A 25,000-nucleotide genomic window follows, 5' to 3' on the forward strand; every position below is an offset into this window, starting at 1 on the left:
TGAGAACATGCCTAGAATCTCTCAATATGGCTCAGTGATAGAGCACTTTCCCAGGATCCTCCAGTGAAGTGCTGGGGGCGTGGCTTAGTGGTAGAGCATCTGCCATGCATGTGGAAGAGAGTAAAAAAAGAAAGAAGAGGTCAAGGAGACAAAGAGAAAGAGGGGAAGGAAGAGAGAGGGAGGGAGAGGGAGGGAGGCGGGAAGGGGGGAAACGGAGAGAGAGGAAGGGAAGGTAGGAAGAATACAAATAATGCCAAGAGAGGCGAGAGGTTCTTGAATTCAAGTCAAGTCCAGACTACTTAAGATGAGCCATCTCAGAAGTAATTGCTTGTCTTGGATGATGGGGAAATGGGGTGTGCTGAAGGAGGCAAGCAACACTGAGCCGTCCACCCCACTGCTGTGTGGAGTGCCAGACAGAAACTGTCAAGAAAAAGCCTCCAAGTATGAATGACATTCTTTCAAGGAGGAAAAAGCCGATCTGTTCTCACTCAGAAATGCTTAAATTTTACAGTTCTCAGAGAAAATTCTCTGTTGAATCATGTTGTCTTCTGGGAAAAGAAACAGTCACAGGTACAAAGAGACAGGGGCTGGAGAGATGCTTCTGTGACTAACAGCACTCACTGCTCTTATAGGGACCTGAGCACCCATGTCCTGTAGCTGCCAACATCCTTTAACTGTAGCTCCAGGTGGTCTGACACCCTCTTCTGGTCTCTGCAGACACTGCAGATTCATGGTGCACATAAACTCATGCAGGCACATGCACATACATATAGATAAATAAAAAAATAGTTTTTCCTATGACTGGAGAGCTGGCTCAGTGGTTAAGAGCACTTGCTGTTCTTGTAGAGGACCCAGGTTGGTTTCCAGCACCAACATGGCAGCTCACACCCATCTGTGATTCCAGTTCTAAGTGATCAGTGCCCTCTTCTGGCCTCTGCAGATATGTACATGCATGGGATGCATATACATACATTCAGGGAAGCACTCATACACATAAAAATAAATAGGTGTGAAATTTAAGACGAGATGATTTTAACTGTCCTGTTACTAGTGGGTTTACCAAAATTGCATATTTTATCTGTATCGCTTTGCATTTTTATAAATCATTTAAGATTTCTCATTGTGTTTGATCCTTACCAAGTCTTTACAAGATTGAAGACACCATTATTACAACCATTTATCTTGTATATGTGTGAGAGGAGTGTGTGTCTGTGTGTGTGTACATGATAGGTGGGTGTGTGTGTATCTGTGTCTGTTTCTGTGTGTATGCATGTTCTCGTGTGTGTGAATGCTAGCATGCCTGCATCATGATGTGTATGCAGGCCAGAAGACAACCTTAGTTATCTGTCCTTACCTTCCACCTTGTTTGAGACACAGTCTCTTGTTTGCTTCTGCATGTGGCCAATGAGCTCTGAGGGATTCTCTTATCTCTGCCTCCAGTATCTCTAAAGGATCACTGGGATTACAGATGTGCACCACCACATCTGGCTCATCCTAAACTCAGCTCCTCACATTTGTGCAACAATCATTTTACCTATGAGCCATCTACCCAGCTACTGATTCTTCTTTAAATTATTATGACTATCTATTAAGTGGATAGTGTTACAGAACCTAAGCTACGAAATGACCTGCGAGGGGATAACTGGGTAGTTAATAGAAAAACCATTCCTAGACTGCGAGTCTGTTAGTCCCCAGCAGCCACCTGCTCAGATGTTGACCTCCCCTGCATGTATCTGCATGGGGAGGCTGAGGACCGAGGGAGTTCACCTCATTTTCTGGGACTGCCATGTTTGTCTACTGAGGTGTCATGAAAGAACTCTGGGTGTGGATCAGGATATCATCTGGGGTTTATTTTTTTTAAAAAAAAAAAATTAAATTGTGACAGAGAGTGCATGTGCACTTGTGAGAGAGAGGGAGGAGGAGGAGGAGGAGGAGGAGAGAAAGAAAGAGAGAGAACCGTTATTAGTGTTTTGCTCCTTGCTCTTTTGGCCCTTTTGGGGGGCCATTACCAAGCTCCCAAATAAATCACACGTGAAGACTTATTCTTAATTATAAATGCCCAACCTTAGCTTGGCTTGTTTCTTGCCAGCTTTTTTTTTTTTTAACTTAAATTATCCCATCTGCATTTTGCCTCTGGGCTTTTCCTTTTCTTCTGTATATCACTTTTACTCTGTGGCTGGCTGGGTGGCTGGGTGGCTGGCCCCTAGCATCCTCCTCTTCTTGTTCTCTTGCTCTTTCTTCTCTTCCCAGATTTCTCCTTCTATTTATTCACTCTGCCTGCCAGGCCCACCTATCCTTTCTCCTGCCTTGCTATTGGCTGTTCAGCTCTTTACTAGACCATTGGGTGTTTTAGACAGGCACAGTAACACAGCTTCACAGTGCTAAACAAATGCAACATAAAAGAATGCAACACATCTTTGCATCACTAAACAAGTGTTCCACTGAATAAAAATATGGAACACATCTTAAAATAATATTCTAAAACAGAGAACAGTGTCCATAGGGGCCAAACGAGGACATCAGATCCCCTAGACAAGGAACTACAGGTAGTTGTGAGTTGCCTAGTGTGAATACTTAGAACCGAACTTGGGTGCTCCTCTACAAGAGCAGCAAGCAGCATTAACTGCTGACCCATCCTTCCTGCCTCCATCAACTGATTTAATGTGTCATAAGTGAGCTTTATTGTAGTAAGTTCCATAATCCTTAGTACATAATTGAAACCAAAAGATTGTATGCAGAGACATTTTTATAACCACGGAGTCAAATATAACCAAGAATAGAGAGCTATAACCTCAAACACATTTAAATGCAGGAATACATGTTAATATATCACCCACATAAGCCATGTTCTACATGCTTTTGATTCCCCTTAACTTTTCACTTGTGGGTCTTAATCCAACAAAAAGCCAGGGCACCAAAATCTGCAAGCTATAGAAAACTGTGCCCCCTCCAGGCATGATGGTTCACAGCTATAATCCTGGCACTTGAAAGGCTATGGCAAAAGGATTGTAAGTTTGTAACCAACGTGGGTTACATACTGAATTCTAGGTCTGCTTGAGCAATATAGTGAGGTCTAGACCACCTGGACTGCACAGTGACCTTCAAAGTCAGATGTTGCCAAGGGAAAGCAACTTCAAGATGAAAGGTTTCTTTTAGCTCAGAATTCCGGGTTTCGATCCATCACTGCAGAGAAGTCACAGTGGCAGGGGCTTGGGACAGCCCCTCACAGAACACCCAGAGCAATGAGAGCATGCATGCTTGGTGCTCGTCGCTGTTTTCTCTTAACGCAATTCAGAACCCAAGCCCCAAAGCAGTGCCGCCCACTTTCAGGCTGGGTCTTCCCACATCCATTAACAGACAAGACAGTCCCCTCCAGGCATTGCCACAGGGTCAACCTGATCTAGGGAATCTGTCGTTGAGAGTCCCTTCCCGGGAGACTCTAGATCCTGCCAAGTTGACAATAAAACTAACCAGAATGCCAGATGACGTTCCTGGGGTTGGGATGTTGATATCTCCGGGGCCATAATTCAGCCCGGAGTTCTAGGAGAACAGAAACGACTGTCTTCACTGTAGTCTTGCCAGCCACATCCTCCAGTGTGGAGACCGGTGGCACTGGCATAAAGGGCCAACACAGGAGTGAGTTGTTATTTTTGCTCTGTGGCTTTCATCCTACACAGCAGCTGAAACTGAGTACAGAGAGCTCTAATAGGTCTCCCCTCTGACCTGTGCTCCCAGACTATACCTATTTTTTTTTTAACCAGGACACTACTACACAGTGACTGTAGCTCTATTTTCAAAGGAGACACATTATCTTGATTCTTCGTGCGGCATATTTATTCAGTGGGGAGGTGTGTGCCTTCTGCTCCCCTCCGGCTCCAACAACCCGCACTCCAAATCAGCTCCTTTCGTACCCTGTGTCCCTTCCCCCAAACAGCTACATGGGTCCTCTAAGTGTCCTTTGTGCTTCATTTTGTCCCCTGGCATGTCTTCCCATTTGATTCTGGGAAGTAACAGGGTAAAGAGAGAGAGTCTCACTATGTGGTCTAGACTAGCCTCAAACTCACAGTCGTCCTCCTGCCTCAGCCCTCTAAGTTACAGAAATGTGCTACCATACTAAACTATTTTAGGTGATTCTTTGGGTATTTTCTGTCTCCCCCAATTGTATTGTAAGGTTTGTGGGGGAAGAGTGTTTTTCTCTTTTTCATTTCCTAGGGTGCCCCAGACTACCTACAGCAGGGCCTCGCACTTAGTAGGGCCTCACATACATATTTGTGCCCCCGAATTGTCAAGGGATTCATTCTAGAACATAAGTGGTTTTTTTTCTTTTCTTTCCTTTTCTTCTTTGTTTTGGAGGGGTTTGAGTACATCCATGGTGTGTGTAGGGCAGCTTATAGGAGTCGGTTCTTTCTTTCCACCATGTAGATTCCAGGGATGAGGTGGACGATGATTGAGGAAGACATCTGATGTTGACCTCTGATCTCCACGTACAAGCACACATGCGTGCATAGGCACCCCCCTCCCACAACTCACACAAAGAGATCTGAACCTTCAGGCACTGGGGATGAAGGCGGGGGCCTCGGGAAAGCAGACAAAGTGAAGGTGGGGATCTTTAATTCACCCTCACTTCTTCGGGGGCCAGTCAAGAAGTATAGTCACGACAGTGTGCCCTCACCAGGCTCTCTGGTGGCTTAGAAGTGTTGCCACTGGCTCAGGGGGGCTCAGACTGGCCCCCTGCAGGTGCCTACCCTGGGTGGTCCTCAGTAGGGGCCTAATGAGACCAGACCAGTGGTGCCTCCTCCTTGCTTTCCCTCAAATGGTGTTCTGAGGGCGAAACTTCAATGTCAGCTGAAGGTTCCGAATTATGTGTCTGCTCCATGGGCCTTGTAGCTAGTGGAAAATTTCTTTCAGACTGTGGCAGTCAATAGGTGCTCAATCTTTGTTTGGGTCTGCTTGAGAGTCTTCATCCTTCCTGGAGCTGGAGTGTTTGGGGGGGGGACTGGCAGAGGCCAGGCCGTGAACTGAATCCAGTTCAGCTCACCTGAAGTGATACCCATCAGGGTCAAAGAATACAACATATGCCCCCCCCTTCTATTCTTGTACCCCCATGCCAGGTGAGAAAGAGATGCTGTGTTAGTGTCTTCTCTCATCGATGTGACCACATATCTAACGAAAGGAATTGTAAAAAAAGAAGGGTTAATTGGGGCGCACAGTTCGCGGGGAAGCCACGGGGGCAGGAGCGTGAGGCCGCTGGTCACGTGGCATCCGCAGTCTGGAAGCGGAGAGAGAGATGGATGCTGGTGCTCAGGTCACTTTCTCCTTTTTCATTCAGTCCGTGACCCCAGCCCATCGGACTGCGCTGCCCTCATTCAGGGTGGGTCTTCCCTCCTCAGTCAAGCCTGTTCCGGAAGTGCCTTCGTAAACCCACCTGGAGGAGTGAGTGTCTTTTAAGGGGTTCTCGATCCTATCAAGTTGACAGTGTTAGCCATCACAGACACACCTGAGTCCAGACGGACCTGTGCACAACTCCAATCATTCTCAGAATCAGCCCTCAATCCCCTCATCCTAGTCATCTAACTAAAGAGTTTGGGCTATAGGCTTCATATGAACCTCTCTCTTCGTTCTTAGCAGTCAAGGAGTATTGTGGCTTCAATTTCACTTGTCCCCCACAGGCTTATGTGTGTTAACACTTGGCCCCCAGCAGGTGGCGCTGTTTTTACTTATTTATTTATTTGTTTGTTTGTTTATTTATTTATTTATTTATTTAAAATCTGTGTAACCTTTAGAAGGTGGTGCTTCCCTGGAGGAAATGAGTCAGGGAATGGGGATGGGGTACTTAAGGTTTTGTAGCCCAGCCCCATGTCCCTCTACTCTCTCCAGATCTTGCTGCCATGTCTTAATGGACTGTGCCCTTGGGCTATGAGCTACAACAAACCCTTCCTTAAGGGGCCTCTGTCAGGTGGTTAAGAGTCATAAATTCAGAGAGCTGTCAAGATACTTTTCATTTCAGGCTCATTGCTTAGTGCTCTGTTGGGAAAATCCTGGAGTGAGGGAAACTTCTGGAAGCTCCTCTGAATCCAGGGGTTTTCTGTACTTCTGGCTGAACAGCAACATTGACACTGGTGGAGACTTCCACACTGCTGACAGCATGTGTCCAAGGATGAAGGGAAGACTGCGGAATGAAATTATGTGGATGGAATGACCTAATTGGAGCTTAGGATTCACTTTTTTTTAAAGTCCTTTTTTTTTTGTTGTAGTGGTGCCGGGGTCAACCTCTGAGATGGCTTAGCCATGCAGGTGGGACTCAGCTGATTGCCCAGCACTATAAGTATGCCCAGACTGCAGGTTACTGCTGTGGCTTGGAAAGAGGTCCGCTTCCAAGTAGAGATGTTCTAGCTTATTGGGAGTACTTTCTCTTGGGAGGTAGATGCTGTAGGTGAGGCTTTTCATGGGGAGACGTGAAAAAATGTCATAGGGAGCTCATGACGGACCAGAGTAATGATGCCAGCAAAATCTAACTCATCAGGGGGAACTGATGAGTTCACTGGGGTTACTTTGGGAGAATGTATAAGGGGGTGACCTACAGGAGCATGGATGGCTCAAAAGCAGCTACATCACCAAAAAGCCTGCCCCAGCATGGGTGACAACACGTGACGCCGAAGCCCTGGAGCGCTCTCTCTGCGGGATTTGCAGGCAGCTGAACAGGCCGGAGCATCTCCAGACAGATGTGATGGTCACAGTCTTCTCTGCCAGCACTGTTCACTGCTTCTGTGCCCTTAGGAATCCATAAGCCTTCTAGAATCCAGCTTTACCAAGCATGTGAAGTTTGCTTACTTTCCTAGTCTCATGAGCCCCTCCCTCTTCCTGAAGGAAGTGTTCCAATTGAAGGAAATTATTACCATACAACAACAGTAGAATAGCACCTTTTTAACCAGGCAGAGGGGAAGAACAGGGGTTATAGAATATTCTAGAGCTTATTTGGCCCCTCTCCCCAACTCTTCAAGGTGAATTAAGTTGCACTGTGAAGTGAATTCCGCACCTGTGAAAGTTGGAACCAGTGGGGGATTAACCTAAAAGCTGGTCAGGGAAGATGCAGTCCCCCACAGAGCTGGTCTCTGTGGGAGTCAGGGAGGGGGAAAGACCTCACAGGCAGCCTGTGGCGAGCCTCAGGCTTTGTCCTTTTAGTGGCCTGGCTTTCATCTTGTTCAGAATTCAGGACTTCACTGCAGCTAGGGCCCCCTGAGGCTCCTATCACAGCGAGAACAGGAGTTCAATTTCTTTTCTCCACTGTGAGTCTCAACTGGGAGTCTTCTTGCAGAAGATACTTTTCCAGGCCTCCTGATGGATTTGCAGGGGAAGGAAATAGAGGGAGGAAAGGGAGGAAGAAGAAATGGAAGGCTAACTAACACGTATTCATTCAACAAACATACTCCAGTCTAGCCACTAAATGAGAAGTGATGCATATCTTCCAAGGGCTCTTCATTAACTGAAGAGGCTGACACAGAAACAGACAAAACTAACTTGCAAGCTAGGCATGGTGACTGAGCCTGTATTTCTAGCATTAGAAAGACTGAGGAAAGAGAAAAACCAAGAGTTTGAGGCTAGCCTGGACTTTCAGAGTCATTTCCAGGCTAGCCTGGGCTGCAGAACAACACCTGTTCTTAAACAACCCAAGGTTGTCTTCTGGTCTCCATAGATATGAACACCTGCGTGCGCGCGCGCACACACACACACACACACACACACACACACACACACACACACACACCTCACTTACATCCTAGAGAAAAAGAATTACTTGCCTTTGGAAATTCAATCAAGAGGGCTCAGAGCACTGGCTGCTCTTCCAGAGGACCCAGGTTCATTTCCCAGTACCCATATGGCAGCTTACGACCATCTGTAACTCTAGTCCTAAGGGATGCAGCACCCTCTTCTGGCTTCTGTGGGTACTGCATGTCCCGTGGTACACAGACATATGCAGGCAAAACACCCATACATAAAGAAATAATAAATAAATAATAAGTAAAACGTTCAAACTATATTAATAGAAAAATGAAATTGAATCAAGAGAGAAATCACAGAAGATACCGTTATGACATCTCTTCATACTTTCATCTGAAAAGATGATGCATAAAAAGGCATTTGGAATTCATCAGGGGAGAAAGGACAGAGGGCAGGGATAGCTCAGCAGATAAAAGCACTTGCAGTGAGAGCATGAGGACCCAAGTTCAAGTCCCCAACGCCCACATAAAAAGCTGGGCATGGCCATGTGTACCTGTAACCTCAGCATTATTGGGGGGATAGAGACAGAAGGATCACTGGGGTTTGCCAGCCTAGCTCTGGGTTCAGTGAGAGACCCTGCCTTGAGGGGATAAGGTAGAAAGTGATAGAGTGTGCCAAGAGATGTCCTTCTCTGGCCTGTGGACATATACATCCTCTCTCTCTCTCTCTCTCTCTCTCTCTCTCTCTCTCTCTCTCTCTCTCTCTCTCTCATCCAGCACATAATTATATGAAAGAAAAACATAAAAATAAGGCAGTAAATCGTGACACTTGGGCAAGAAAGAAGCAGACTACAATTACCAGAGAATGCCCAAATATAAAAGCACAGAATTGGTTTCTGACTCAGCCAGAAAGAAGCAGAATGAGGGACTCAAGAGATGGCTCTGTGGTAAAGGCCACTTCATGGCTCTTTCAAAGAACCTGAGTTCAATTCTTAGCACTCACATCAGGAAAGCAGTTTCCTGTACCCAGCTCCTGGGGCTCTGGTGCCCTCTTCTGGCCTGCATGGGTACTGCACTCACATACACAGACACACAGACACATTGGGAGGGGAGGCACAAAAAATAAATAAATAAATAAATAAATAAATAAATAAATAAATAAATAAATAAATAAATAAATAAATAAAATCAAACCCTTTTTTAAAGAGGGGCTAGAGAAATAGCACACTGGTTAAAAGCGTGCACTGCTCTGGCAAAGAACCTGACTTCAGTTCCCAGAACACACATTGGGTAGTGCACACAACCATCTGTAACTCCTGCTCCAAGGGACCCAATGTCCTCTTCTGGACTCTAGGGGTTCACGTGCTCGCGCGCGCGCGCGCGCGCACACACACACACACACACACTGTGCAACACACACATATAAATAAACAGTTAAAAGACGCTGAATGATCTATGTGGCAGGGGAGAACAAAAAAGAAATGTACCATCCAGAACACAGACACGAAAATTATTAGCGAAGAGACAGAATATGAGGAAGCACAGGATAGACAGCTCATCAAGACTAATTTGTGTTCCAGAGGAGAAATCAAACGAGAACAAAGGGGAAGCAGTTGTCGAAATGGCGGCGAGAAAGCACGCAAGAGGCAGAACACAATGTTGGTATAAAAATGAAAAATCCTGGCTGAACTCAAGCCAAGATTAATGCAGAAACATATGTCTAACTGTGGCACAGACGCCGTGTGTGTTTTTAAATTTCAAGGGTGGAGAAAGATCCCTACTGGTGCTGGAAAACGAATAAAGGATATTGCAAGAAGAAAACTTGGGTCAACCACCCAACCCCAAACAGAAGCAACTAGAAAACTCAGCTCAGCGTTCTTTAAGTGTGTATCTTGTGTGTGTGCACAATGCACTCTACTAACTCAGCTGTACCCACACTCCCGGCTCAGGTATCAAGGAGGGGCCATCTGTGCAATCCTAGCATGTTACACTAAACCAAAGTTTCTATCACTGGAGCATGGAGGAAGAAAGGTATTGTAGGGGCTGGAGAGATGGCTGGAGGTTAAGCACGCTGGTTGCTCTCCCAGAGGACCCAGGTTTGGTTCCCAGAATTCATATGGTGGCGCACAGCTGTTTGTTAAGTCCAGTCCAGGATCTGGCGCCCTCTTTTGGCCTTTCTGGGTATTGCATGCACATGATACATTGACATTCATGTAAATAACACACCCATATATTTTAAACAAAAACAGAAACATAGTATTATTTTTAAATATACTGTGAAAAATATAATGTCTTGGGCCAGAAAAATAGCTCAGGGAGTAAAGTCACATGCCATTGATCCTGGTGACCTGAGCTCCACATCCAGGACCCATGAAGGAGAGAACCAGTTCCTCCAGGTTGTGTTCTGAACTCCACACATGCGCCCTGGCTCATGTGCATGCATGCACACAAACACATTAAGTCACTAACTTAATTAGTAGAAGTAACGGAATTTTTAAAATAACTATAAGATGTCTTGGAAGAGGTGACATGCACAAATGCTTCATTAGCAGCTATTTTTAAAAGTTCTCAACAGATGATATCATGATAGCCATGCACCCAGAGATGGGACAGTCCCGGAAAAATGGAACTGAGGAATGAAATCCATTCATTGTCTTAAAGTAGCGGCTCGTGGTTATAAACTATGTCACCAAATTCAGTGCGGAATCAGTATTCTTCTGCAAAAAGACACTCGGGGTATATTTTGGGGTGGGAAGCATTATTTTGAGACAGGGTGGCACTATGTAGACCTGACTGCTCTGGAATTTGCTATGTGGACCAGGCTGATCTAGAACTAGTTGTATAGACCAGGCTAGCCTCAAACTCATAGAGATCCACCTGTCTGGGCCTCAGCCTCCTGAATGCTGGGATTAAAGGCATGCACCACCATGCCCAGCTACCAGGAATGTCGAGTTACACCCAGGGACTGAGGCACATTAAGGAGGAAGTCTGGAAGTGAAAGGAGTTTAATTTCGCATCTCACACAGGGAGGAGAAAGAAGCAATTCCATTTTTTCTGCTTTTGAGCTTAAGAAATTGCTAGTTACGTCATATAACTGATAACCAGGAAGAGGTCTCCTAGTTTAATCAAAACAAAGCCAGTCACAGACATTTTGTACAAAAAGAAAAAGGAAGCTGTAAGGATCAGAAAATCTGGAAAGCAGGAAGTAAGATATCAAAATGGAGCCAAGCATGCATATATTACCAGATGGAAATGGTGTGCATGTCCACTATTGGGAAGCAGAGACTGTAAGTCTAATTTTTTAAAATGTCTTTAGTTTACATTTTAAATTCAAATATATTATATCATTTCCTCCCTTCCCTTTCTTCCCTCCAGCCTCTCCTGTTTCCCACACCCCTACCCACCATGCTGTCAGACTGATAACCTTTCCTCTATTTTTATTACATATGTATTCGTGTGTGTGTGTGTGTGTGTGTATGTGTATGTGTGTGTGTGTGCACACGCGTGTGTGTATGTGTGTGTGTATGTATATGTGTATGTGTGTGTGTGTGTGCGCGCGCGCGTGTGTATGTGTGTGTATGTGTGTGTGTATGTGTATGTGTGTGTGTGTGTGCGCGTGTGTATGTGTGTGTGTGCGCGTGTGTATGTGTGTGTATGTGTGTGTGTGTGTGTGTATTTATGTATTTATGTGGACAAATATATAAATTCTACTACTGGGTCCATTTTTATTTTTGTGGTTATGTTATGGTTTCAGAGCTGACAGCTCCATATTGGATAACCAATCAGGAGGTTCATCCCTGGGAGAGGTTAATTTTTCCTCTCTAGCAGGGTATTGGTTGTAGGCGAGTTTCTAAATGGTCTTATTAAATAAAAAAACACAGAGCCAAATATAAGGGTGAAAGCCTTAGAGAGATCAGGGAAATGGGGAAAGCCACCAGCCAACCTTACCTCACCAACTCGGCAGTTTCCAAATGTGAGCTACTTCCTGTCTTACCCACTCCTTTATTGCCTTGCTGTTCTGCCCTCTCATTGGCTGTCTTAGCCCAGCTACCTCACTTCCTTGTCACTGTCTGTCTGTACAGACCTCCAGGTCTCTATGGTTGGTACTAGGATTAAAGGCATGTGTCACCACACTTGGCTCTGTTCCCTAGTATGGCCTTCAACACAGAGAGACCCTGCTTGATAAGTGATAGGATTAACTTCTTGTTTACTTAAAATGGCTGGCCTTCCCCCCCCCCCATCTCCAGGCAAGCTTTATTAAAGCACAAATAAAATATCACCATATTTTAGCACAAATAATATATCACCACAAGTAGTTGCCTGCAGTTTGTCTAAGGTCAAGACCCTATGAGATTTCCCAGATTTCTCATTAGCGTGCATCTTGATATTGCTATTGTTCAGGTCTTGTCTATGCAGAGAGAAAGACACAGCAGACTTCCTCATATCCCGACTCTTACAGTCTTTCACGCCCCTCTCCCAAGATGTTCCTTGTGCCATACATGCAGGAGCTGTGCTGCAGATGCATCCATTGGGGCTGGGATCCCCACAACCCACTGATCTCTGCAGTGTGCCCAGTTGTGGTTTTCTGTGATGCTCTCCATTTGCTATAAAGAGGCTTCTTTGATGAGGGGTGGTAGCTACACTTATCAGTAGGTATAAGGATACGCTTTAGAGTGTATTCAGGAACTATACCAGTCTACCAATGAGGCAGTAGTAGATTATCTTCTAAGATCCGTGAACTCACTAGCCCTGGTTAGTAGACTAGGTTTCTAGTACCAGGCATAATTCCCCTCCTATTGAGTGGGCCCTAAGTCCACTTAGGCAACTGTTGGTTACCGCCAGCATGTGAGAGCCACCATTGCCCCTTGGTGGATCTGTTGCCATGCTGGTCATTGTTGTGGTTCCTAGGTGTCTCAGCTGGATAGGACTTTTAACTGCTCCCCTCCCTTAGCAACTTGCATAATACCTTTTGGTACTCTGGAAGCTAGACTGTGGTTTCAGATTAGATCCAGCTGGAATAATCTGAGCCCCGTGTCCCAAGTAGATAAGACCCCACATCACCCAGGCTGGCCTCAGACTCATGTGTAACTAAGGGTGACCTTGAATTTCTGACCATCCCAGGGCCTGGCATTATAGTTGGGTGACAGGAAACCTGGTTTACGTGGTACTAAGGGTAGAACCAAGGATTCCACGCATGCTAGGCAAGCACTCTACTAACTGAGTTGCAGCCACACCCAGATCCTAATACTTTTACATGAACGCTGTTCCGCTTTCTAGATCTATGCCTGTAAAACACACAGCTACGATCGGAGCCAGAAGAGGGACAACCTTAGGTGTCACTCTTCAGGTACCATCTACTTTTGTGCCACTGCCTGGAACGTGTTGAGCAGGCTAGCTTGACTGTAACAAAATCACATAGAAAGAAAACAGCATGCCGTACCGTACCGAGGTCAGAGTCGAATTTGGCAAAAAGCCTAAGACATTTCAAGAAACATTTAGATATTGTGTTTTGTATCAAAGACACATCCTGAACATTCTGTGGTGGAGGTTGCTCACCGGTTGACCTTGGTGACCTTTAAATGCCTCTCCAGGTGTCTTCCTGCACCATACATTCTTCTCTGGGGCTGTCATCCTTCAGGCGACTTTTATTGTCAACCTAACACAAATGACTTCCAAATCCGTATCATTAGCCTGTCAGGTCTACACTCCATCTCCTGGTTGTTATGCGGGGACTGTCACGCCGGGTGCTCCAGGGAACACACCCGAAGTTTAACTTGTCACCTCTCTCTAAGTCAGAGACAGAGAAGGAGAGCTGAGGGTGTGCAGGAAAGCATGACCAGGCGTTGGTCATTACCTGAAAGTAAAAGAGAGAGAAGGAAGGGGAGTGGGGGAGCTGGAGAGATGGCCCAGTGGTCGAGAGCACCGGCAGCTTTTCCGGAAACAAACTGGTTTGTTTCCCAGCACCCACGCCGGGCGCCTCACAACCACCTGTAACTCAAGCCATGGGAGACCTAATGCCCTCTTCTGGATTCTGTGGGTACCCATACAACATGTGATATGTGTACACACACACACACACACACACACACACACACACACACTAATGATGATACTAATATCTTCAAAGTAAAAAAAAGGGAAAGTTACACTTTTCTAAGTGATCTCAAAACGTAGGCCAAGCACGCTGCTACAGGATGCTCTGGGAGCAACTGTGTGGAGGAAGGACTCTGGGATGCTAAGTCTCACTAAGGGGATAATTATTCATCTCATTTCCTTAGCATGGCTTCAGGGGAACCAGCTTTCCTTGATGATGGACTCCTGGCCAGGTGATTGACAGGTTTTTCTTTTTTAATTTAATTTTATTTTTGGTGTTTCAAGACAGGGTATTTCTGTGTAACAGCCTTGGCTGTCCTGGAACTCACTCTGTAGACCAGGCTGGCCTCGAACTCACAGAGATCTGCCTGCCTCTGCCTCACAAGTACTGGGATTAAGGCATGTGTCACCATCACCCTGCTAGGATTGACTCTTAAGAAAGGATACAGTGCCGGGCAGTGGTGGCACATGCCTTTAATCCCAGCACTTGGGAGGCAGAGTCGGGTGGATCTCTGTGAGTTCGAGGCCAGCCTGGGCTACAGAGTAAGTTCCAGGAAAGGCACAAAAGCTCCACAGAGAAACCCTGTCTCGGAAAAAAAAAATCAAAAACAAAAGAAAGAATACAGTTAGCGTGTAACAATTTGGATAGCTTCAAAATAAAGACTCTAGTCAGGGTCAGAAGTAGATTTCATTTTTTAAATTAATACTTATTTTTATTTTTAGTTGTGTGTATGTGTATGCACTTGAGTGCAGTACCAGCAGAGGACAGAAGAGGGCATCAAATCCCCGGCAGCTGGAGTTACAGGCAGTTGTGAGCCTCCTCACAGGGGTGCTGTGTAAGTGTAGTGTGTGCGTGGTTAACAGCTGAGCCTTTCCCCCAGCATCCAGATCTCATTCTTTTGAACAGAAAGAAGTTGTTTTGTCCTACTGGACCTCACCAAAGCCCAGACTCTGCTACCTTTTTATATGGTAATTTAAATCCTAAGTCGAAGCAAGTATGATGTTAACCTTTTTAGTGTCACCAAGAGAATGGACACAGGAGGTGGGGTCCATCTCCAATGGCCTCTTAGTGCAATGTCTTTTAGTACTTTCGTGGTTGAGGGGAGATCAGCTGATCATGGTGGGGAATATGTAGTGGTACAAAGTGCCCTCCCATAATCATGAAAAAAGGTGGGGGGAAGAGCCTGGAGTCCTGCAATCCTCTTAAAGTGACTGTAATCCCCCTGAAGTAACCAGAGGACCTCTAGACTCTGCCTCTTACACTATTCCAACACCTCCCAATAATGCCACAGACAGTAGACCACAGTAGGTGCCTTTGGAAGATACTTGGACCCAGGTTAGACCAGTCAGTGACTATGCTGTGGGAGTCCACAAAAGTTTCCTAGTGAGATTTGAGCTTGCTTTACACAGCAGGGCTGTATTAGGGGATGGACTGACCACATGCATGGTCAACAGGTATTTGGGATGGTCTACACTTGGCTGTGATGGGGGGAGGTCTTTTGCTCCACCCCTTGAAATTCCTTTAAAAAGCCCTTTAGTAGAGCCAGAAGGGGCTGGTGGGTTTGGACCCAGGCCCTCCCGAGGCTATCCTGTGTTTCTAATTGTCTCTCTCTATATATCCTTCTATCTACAAATTCCTCATTTCTCCCTGCTCAAGAGTACCCTGGAGGAATAAGAGGGAGCGGGTCTCCCTCACTATGCAAAGACTTCTGCACCACTGAGTCTTGGGATGCCCATTCTCACCATCCCTTTTTCTCATCTTGATCCCAGTTTGTTCTCATGTGCTTTCTATTGCTGTGATTAAAAAAAGAAAAGAAAAGAAAAGGAAAGGAAAGAAAATACTCAGACAAAGCAACTTACAGGAGGAAAAGGTTTATTTTAGTGTATACTTGCAGGTCACAATCCGTCACTGAGGAAAATCAGGGCAGGAACTCAAGACTGGAGGCAGGAACCATGGAGGATGCTGCCTACTGGCTTGCTCAAAGGCTCATGCTCAGCTAACGGCTTTTTATACAGCCCCGGAGCGTCAGTCCAGGGAATGGTGCCAGCCACAGTGGGCTGGGGTCTCCATCAACTAAGAATCAAGACAGTCCCTCCCCTATAGACATGCCCACAGACCAATCTGATCAGATAATTCCTCAAGCAAGGCTTTCCTCTCAGGTAATCAGAGGACTCTAGATGTGTCAAGTGGACAGTGAAAGATAAATAGGGTACAACCCATCTTAACATATCTGGAAGTCTCTTCTCGTCTCATCTCTTCTCGTTTCTTCTCTCCTCTCATCTTCTCTCCTCTCCTCTCTTCTCCTCTCCCTCCCCCTTTCTCTTCTTGCTTTCTTGCCTGTGTGTAAGGGGAGGTCAGAGGATCACCTCTCCTGTCCTTCCTCAGGAACACCATCCACCTTGGGTTTTTTTGTTTTTGTTGTTGTTTTGTTTTGTTTTTTTGAGAAAGGCTTTCTCATTGAAAGCCTTGAAGCTCAGCAAGAGCAGCAAGTCTTAGATATCCTCCTGTCTCTACCCTCTTCCTCACCAGTGCTTGGATTACACGTACCATTGTGTTCAACTGTCCCATTTTAATGTCTGTCGCTGTGATAAAATAACTGGACAAAAGGCAACTTATGGGGGAGAGAGATTATTTTAGCTCACAATTCCAGGTTACATTCTGTCATTTAGGGGAAACCACAGTGTCAGGAATGTAACACAGACAGTCTTATCACACCCAGAGAAGTAAATGCGTGGATGCTTGGGTGCTTGCTTTCTACTCTCTTGTACAGTTCAGGGCCCCTTGCCTAAGGAATAGTGCCACCCACAGTGGGCTGGGTCCCACATCAGTCAACAACCAAGATAACCCCCACAGACATACCCTGATCTAGACAATTCCTCAATTAAGACTGTTTCTCTAGTTTGTATCAAGTGGACAATAAAGCACCATGTCTTTTTTTTTTTTTTTTTTTAACAAAAGTTTTGGGGATCGAATTCAGGTCCTCATACTTGTACATCAAGCCCTTTATGGGCTGAGCCATCTCCCTCTGAGCATTTACTTTGGGTCTTCAATTCCATACACATTTTCAAGAAACCCGTGATACACTCCTGACTTTCTGGGGGTTACCAATCCATCCTTGCCACAGCGTGTACCAATCTGAATTTAAATTGTCTTGTGAGCAGAATCTGCTATGACTTGATTACACCTGCTTCTCTACCTCAGTGTCATCCTCCATAGCTGTTCATTTCATTAAAGACTAAATGTTTTTATACTAAGGACAAACTCATTGAAAACAGTATTATGACCGTAAGAATAATTAGTAGGCAGACATTTCTTTTCACAGACTATAAAATGTTACAGTTTTTGACAAATCATGTAAATAAAAATAAGAGCGTCGGAAAGAAAGATTATAATTTTGTGGCCACATAATATAATTAGTAAAGATAAATAAATTAGTATAAGTTAGCTTTGTAGAGATTGTACTATAATGGAAAATGTCTTAGATATCCAAAGAATGCATATGTAAGGACCACATTCTCTGTGGTCCACTAAACAGAACACAATTACATCAAAACTAGAAAAGAGAAATACATAAAATCATGAGAGATAGGGCATAAGTGGAATTTTTGTTAAAGAGGGTCTCATGTTGCCTCAAACTTGCTATGTAGCCAAGGATGACTTTGAACGTCCGATCCTCTTGCCTTTCCTCCCCAGTGCTGGTATTATGGGCATAGGCCACCACCCACGATTTACGTAGTGCTGAAATAGAACCCAGGGCTTTGTGTACGCTAGGTAAGGACTCTACCAACTGTGCCATATCCATGGCCACTACGGTATAGTCAGTCTTGAGAGAAATTTTAAAATGTGGGCCTACTGTGCATAATTGCATGCTAAAAATAATGAGACGCTTGTGGATAGTTCTCCAAAAATAGTATAAAATTCTAAAAGTAACTCAGGAAAAATATGAAAGCTGGGTTGGTGGGTCATCATGGGAGAAATACCTGTTGGTGCCAGGTTCCCATTGTATAGTGATTTCTTTCAAAACTTTAAGAGAGGAGTGGTACCCTGACAATAAATGACATATGGGGAGTTGCTCAACTAGGTTGTTTAGGTGTTAGCACCCTGTGTTAGACAGTTGTGTGTCACTGTGACAAAACAGTCAAGGGACACTGTTGTGAACAGGAGGTTCTATCTGAGCTTAAGGTTAAAGATGTTTTGGTCCACGGTCCCCTGAGTCTGTCAATATGAGCTTGAGGTGAAGCTGGAGGAGAACGGTAGATGAAAATTGCTCACCTCGTGACGGCCAGGAGAGAGAGAGAAAAGACAGAGGAGAGACAGAGTCAGAGACAGAGAGAAACAAAGGTAAATACAGACACACAGAGAGGACAAGGAACAGAGATGGAGATGGGAAGACAGAGAGAGGGTGGGGGCGCACAGAGACTGAAAGAAAAAAAAAAGAAACAGAAAGACAGACACACAGAGGAGAGTCTAAGGTCTTGAAAGTGACCTACCAAGCAGGACCCACCTCCTAATGGCCCATTCAGCTGTGGACTCATTAATGGATAAATCCAGTGATGAAATCAGCACCTTCGTGATCCAGGCTGTTCTCAACATCACCAGCAGCCTGGGACCAAGTCTTCTACCCATTGCCACTGGGGACATTTGATCTACAAAGCCACAGTATATTTTGTTTGTTTTGTTTTGTGTTTTTTTTTTTTTCTAGACAGGGTTTTTCTCTGCAGCCCTGGCTGTCCTTGAACTCACAGAGTTCTGCCTGCCTCTGCCTCCCCAGTGCCGGGATTAAAGGTGTGTGTCATCACTGTCCAGCTTGTCACAGTATATTCTAATGATGATAACCCCAGCACTGGGGAGGCAGAGGCAGGCAGATCTCTGTGAGTTCAAGACCAGCCTGGTCCAGGACAGCCAGGGCTATACAGAGAAACCTTGTCAAAAAAAAAAAAAAAAAAAAAAAAAAAAAACTCAAACAGCCAAAACACTGGAGGCAGGGAACCTATATCTCTGTTTCCTAGCCTCTAGCCCATCTTTTCACCTAGTTTCTGAATGGTAGAAAGCTCTTAAAGTGGTGTAGTATTTTTCCAGGCAGCACTCCATCTCTTGTTATTGGTCTTCCAAGTAGCAGTGACTCACTCCCCGCCCCCCCCCAAGAAATCTATTTGAAGTCAACACTATTCATCTCTGACCATGGCAGAGGATCTGTTCTGACTTGATTGTGTTGCCCTGATAAAAAACACTCTGACCAAAAGCACCTTGGATAGGAAAGGGTTAATCTGGCTTATACTTCCAGGTCACTGTCACTCACTGAGGAGTCAGGGCAGGAATCTGGAAGCAGAAGTCATGGAGGAGTGCTACCTCCTGGCTTACTCACGGGCTTGGGCTTAACTAGCTTTCTTATAGAGCCCAGGGCTACCTAGCCATGGAATGGTACCATCTACAGCATTCTGCACACGTGCGTGCACACACACATCATCACCATCATCAACATCACCACCGTCACCATCATCATCATCATCATCATCATCATCATCAATTAACAATCAAGACAATCCCCACAGACATGCCCACAGGCCCATCTGATCTGGACCATCCCTCCACTGAGACTCCCTTCTCAGGTGACTCTAGGCTATGTCAAGTTGACAGTTAAACCTAACTAGGCCAGGATCCCCATTTATATCAGAATCATTCTCCTTTGCGTTCTTTGTGCCTTATTCCTGCACATGGGTTACACTCTTCGTTTATCCAATGTGAAGGGACACTGTATCTAGCTTTGTGACAAAGTCACTCTCAGGGCCATTAAACTACAGTGCAGACAACACAGCCCATATATGAATGCCCATCTTTTGCTCTGACTCATACTGGGCTTCCGACTTGAATCATCTCCATTTTCCCAGCAAGTTTCAGTAGCTCAATTTAATTTCTGAGAATGAGGTGCAAACTTCTAAAATGCTTGAAAAGACAGGAAGGAGAGAAAAATGCCCAGGATTTGGCTTTCAGAAGTATCTGTGTGGACTCCTTTCAGTCATGGGCTTCTGTGTTCCCCCTTGGTGTGATGGTTAACCTTGACCATCAGCTTGGTAGGACCTAGAATCACACAGAACACACACACATACACACACACACACACACACACACACACACACACACACACACACACGCCCCTGGAGCATGTCCGCGAGGAAGTTTCCAGATTAGGTTAGCTGATGGAGGTAAATCCACCTTACATCCCACGGGCTGAGGTCGTGGACTGAATACAATGGGAAAAGGTGATGAGCTCCTGCATTCGTCTCTCTGCTTCCCGATGCAATGTGACAGGCTGCCCCCAGTTCCCGCGGCAGCCATGTCTTCCCCACCTTGTCGGACTGTATCGTTTTTAAGTGTGAGCTCACTGATGCTTCCTTAGGAATGAGAAAAATAACGAATCTACCATTGTGGTGATATTGTGTCCCCCAATATATTGTGAACACTAATAAACTTATCTGGGGTCAGAGAACAGAACAGCCGCTAGATAGACAGAGGCCAGAAAATGGTGGCACTCACGCCTTTAATCCTATCACTTGGCAGGCAGAGATCCATCTGGATCTCTGGGAGTTCAAAGCCACACTGGAAACAGCCAGGCATGATGACTCACACCTTTAATCCCAGGAAGTGATGGCAGAAAGCAGAAAAGTATATAAAGTGTGAGGACCAGGAATTAGAGCCTGGTTAAGGTTTTAGGCTTTTAGCAGCAGTTGAGCTGAGATTCATTTCAGATGAGGACTCAGAGGCTTTCAGTCTGAGGAAACAGGATCAGCTGAGAAGTTGTCGAGGTGAGGTTAGCTGTGGCTTGTTCTGTTTCTCTGATCTTTCAGTGTTTACCCCAATACCTGGCTCCAGGTTTGTTTTTATTAATAAGTACCTTTAAGATTCATGTTACATACCATATTAGTCATCTTCCATCACTGTGGTAAAATCCCTTCTGTGGAGGAGAGACTGACTGATGGATACAGGCCTGAGTTTTAGAAAGGGAAGAGCATGGTACTGCCTCTCACTTGGCCCTGATGAAGGCCTTCAGGTAGATCCCATCACAATGGCAGGAGAGATCACATGGTAAGACAAGAAGTCAGAAGATGACATGAGGACAGGCTTTACAACAGTTGTACTCGTGGGGCTGGGAGGATGGCTCAGTGGTTAAAGCACTTGCCATGTAAGCGTGAAGGCCAGCATTCAGAGCCTCAGAACCCATGGAAATGCTCAGTTGCCATGGTGACCCACCTGTAACTCTGACTTGGGGATGTGGAGACAGGGCATCTAGCGAGCTGGCTAGAGGGACTAGCCTTGTTAGCAAGCTCTGAGTTTGACTGAGAGATCCTGACACAGTGAATTAGGTAGAAAAGCAATGGAGGATGATTCCAAACATCGATGTCAGGCCTCCACATGTGTGTACACCCATGTATATATATATATGCACATGTGCGCACACATACACAAACTCACATGTGTGCATCCATGTACATGTGAGCACAGACATACAGAGAGAGAGAGAGAGAGAGAGAGAGAGAGAGAGAGAGAGAGAGAGAGAGCGCTAGAAAACTAAGCCCTGTCTTGGAACTGAGGCACCCTTCTGGAGCAACATCTTCAGTCTCCTGAATAATTTTTATTTATTATAATAATTATAATTATTATTATAAATAACAATATGTATTTATTATCTTGTATGTATGTGGTCCTGAATATATGTATGTGTACCATGTGTGTGCATGTGCTCTCGGAGACCAGAAGAGAGAGTCTGATCCTCTTTGGCTGGAGTTGCAGGCAGTTGTGAGCTGCCCAACATAGACGTGGGAAACCAAGCTCAGGTCCTCTGGACAAACAGAAAGTGTTCTTAACCACAGAGCAATCTCTCTAGCCCTGTGTCCCGCTTCTGAAAAGTTTCCTCCATCTCAATACCGTAACACTGAGCACGAGGCTTCCAATACGATAACTATTGGAGGGATGGTGGGGAGGGAGACCGCATTCAACCCACAGCAGACATGTATAAGTTCACACTTGAAGCAAAATTGGAATTGCTGGTTCCTTCGGAAATGATGAAAAAACCTGAAACATATGCATTGTCCAAAGTGGAAACACGAGATGAAAATGACTGGTTTCTTGCAAGATGATAGGACTTTGGAAACATATGCACTGTCTAAAGTATGGCACCATGCTATAGGACATGAAATGTGGAGGGTTGACAGCAGATGGCTGGTTTATGATCAATCCAACTAGCAAGTGGCTTTTTACTCTTTCTGTCCTAAATCAAGGAGGATATATTTCACTCACTTTGTCCCCAATAAGAGCACGCATATGCTCAGAGCTGGGGGGGGGGGGGGGAGACGGACGACGGGGACTGCTCATCTGGTATCCTGAAACTCGGTTTCTTAAGGAGCTTTTGGGCAGGCTGACAGCAAGCCCAGCTGAGCTCACACCCCTGTTTTCAGAGCCCTCTTCCTGTTCTTTGTCTCCACAGTTTGACATGCAAAGAGTCACTCTGGAGGAGCTGAAGCACATCCTGTACCACGCCTTCCGGGATCACTTGACGATGAAGGACATCGAGAACATCATTATCAATGAGGAGGAGAGCTTGAATGAGACCTCGGGGAACTGCCAGACAGAGTTTGAAGGAGGTGGGTGCACCCGCCTGGGTGCCTTCCCCAGGGCCTCCACGTGCCCTACAGTTAGTTACCAATCTTCAGGACGAGAAGCAGCCTTGTCCTAAAGCTTAAAAAGTCGGGGCCAAGTTAACAGGTCAGCTTAGGAAAGATACAGTGGTTGAATTCCGCCTTATGTTTCTGTTTTCACTTTTTCCTCCTTTCATTTTTCTTTCGTGTGCAGAGGTTGGGGTCATGTACACATGTACGTGCAGGTGCATGGGAATGGAATACAAACGCCTGTAACTGTGGAAACCGGAAGTCGATGCCAGGCACCTTCCTCTATTGAGTTCTTATTTTGTGAGGCACAGGGTCTCTCGCTGAACCTGGAGCTCACTGTTTCAGTGTGGTTGGCTGCCCGCTGAGTTCCCAGAGCCCACCTCTTTCTGCCTGCCCAGTGTGCTGGAGTCACAGACCCTTAGTGCTGTGCCAGCTTCTTCTGTGTGACTGCTAGGGATCAAAACTCAGGTCATCATGCTTATACAGCAGCCACCTTAGGCCAACACAGAGCCATCTGTAGCAGGAATCTTAAAAGTTCTTATTAATAAAATCAAACCCGAGGCCAGTTATTGGGGTAAACACGAAAATCAGAGTGCCAGAACAAGCCACAGCTATCTCACCTTGCCAATTCCTCAGCTGGTCCTGTTTCCTCAGACTGGAAGCCTCTGAGTCCTCATCCCAATGGCTCTCAGCTGAACTGCTGCTCGAAAGCCTGAAGCTTAACCAGCCAAATGCCTAACCAGCCAAAATCTTCTAGTTTCTCGTCCTCACGCCTTATATATCTTTCTGTTTTCTACCACCACTCCCTGGGATTAAAGGTTGGCTTTCTGGGATTAAAGGCGTGTCACCATGCTTGGCTATTTCCAATGTGGCCTTGAACTCACAGAGATCCAGAGGGATTTCTATCTCTGGAATGCTAGGATTAAAAGTGTGAGTGCCACCATTTTCTAGCCTTTGTATCTAGTGGCTGTCTATTCTCTGACCCCAGATAAATTTATTAGAGTACACAATATTTTGGAGAACACAATACCATCACATCTCCTCTCTTTTTGTCTAAAATTAAAAAAAGCTTATAACTAATACAAGAAAAAACTATCCAATAAGTATATACAATATATACAGCCAAAAATTACATTAATGATGTCTAGTCCATTAACATTTGACAGATTCAGATAAAAAACTCCATTATATATATTAACAATGTCCAGTCCAGTAACGTCTGATAAACTCAGACCAAAAAATTTTCATTACTTATTTAAAACAAGTAGTTCCTTTTTAAAAGTAAATTCCATAATCTCCCTTTTTATCTTATCATATCCATATTCTCTCTTTTTTCTTTTCATAGTACATTCAGTAGTTTACCTTTTGTCATTTTTATATCTTCCCCTTTTTCTTCAGTGTAGATTCAATGATCTACCTATTTATCCTATTATTTATCTTCTTTCTCAGGGTAGATTCAATGATCTATCTCATATCTATATTCTCTTTTTCTTTTTGCTTTCTAGGGGTGAAGATATCTTTAGGGAATCTTGAAAAGAAAATTTTTGGGTTAATTGTCAAGTCCTGTATCATTTGTCCATTCTCTGCATAAAAGGAAAGTTCAGGGCTTGTTTCAAGTCCTTGTTCAAGTAGTCTGTCAGGCTGTATCATCTCAGCTAGTCCTCTCGAAATTGTTCTGACCAGTTTGTAGTCCAAAGTCGATTTTTCCATGGTGTTAATCGGCTTAATGGCTTTATCATAGTCCATGTGGAATCATTGTTGTAGGATCCTGTCATCTTTTTGAAGATTTCAAAGTCACTGTTAGGCATGGTCATGGTTTCCTGCAGACTTTTTTTTTTTTTTTTTTTTTTTTTTTGCCTCCTCTGTGGTTTGGAGCAATCACAGTCTGATAAATGTCTGTCTCTCGGAACCATGAACATTCTTCCCTAGAATAGAAAATCTTCACAACAATTTCTCCCCACCAAAATTTGTCTTGCCAAAATTTTCCAAACTGACCTTTGCCGATGCTTTCTTGTAACACGATGGTCCTGGCAATTCTCTGAACCAGCAGCAGTAAACCCTTCGTCCCTGGTAGCAGCATCATCGCAGTCACCAACACGATGAGAAGGAGCTGGCAACGTGGAGCAGTAGCCACTGCTTCCATGGTCCCACCACTGTTTGTGGTTCAGTCCGGGCTAAAGCTTCTCCCAAGCCTCCTAGGTCGGCTCAAACTCGGGATCCTCCTGCCTCTGTCTCCTTCAGCAAATCCTACCAGCGTGTGCCACCACCACCGGCTGAATGTAGCTTGGGCCTGAGCTGGAGCTCACAAGGCCACAGGCAAACAGCTTTTTCATGAATTCGTACCACGAACGTTGGGCGCCAGATGTTGATGTAACCAACCGTCTTATTAAATAAGAAACACAGAAACAATGTAAAAGAGAAAGCCCAGAGGTCAGAGCTCAGAGCTAAAATCTCACCCTTCCTCCTGCTGTCCCAGCTTCGCGAAAAAGAGACCTACCTCCTGTCGGTTCGTTTTTTTAAAGTAT

The 25,000-nt window shown here is 45.1% G+C and overlaps 1 protein-coding gene across 4 annotated transcripts in view; it reads left to right on the forward strand.

The window, feature by feature from the left end:
- The window catches only part of Caln1 (calneuron 1), a 490,142-nt gene that overhangs the window by 448,417 nt on the left and 16,725 nt on the right, over positions 1 to 25,000 (forward strand). For all 4 annotated transcript variants that reach the window (XM_028870138.2, XM_028870139.2, XM_028870141.1 and 1 more), the window contains one exon: positions 22,295 to 22,451. In XM_028870138.2, the coding sequence (XP_028725971.1) occupies positions 22,295 to 22,451 (157 nt within the window). The remainder of the gene's footprint in view (positions 1 to 22,294; positions 22,452 to 25,000) is intronic.

Source organism: Peromyscus leucopus, chromosome 23 (assembly GCF_004664715.2).
Source record: "Peromyscus leucopus breed LL Stock chromosome 23, UCI_PerLeu_2.1, whole genome shotgun sequence".
NCBI lineage: Eukaryota > Metazoa > Chordata > Mammalia > Rodentia > Cricetidae > Peromyscus > Peromyscus leucopus.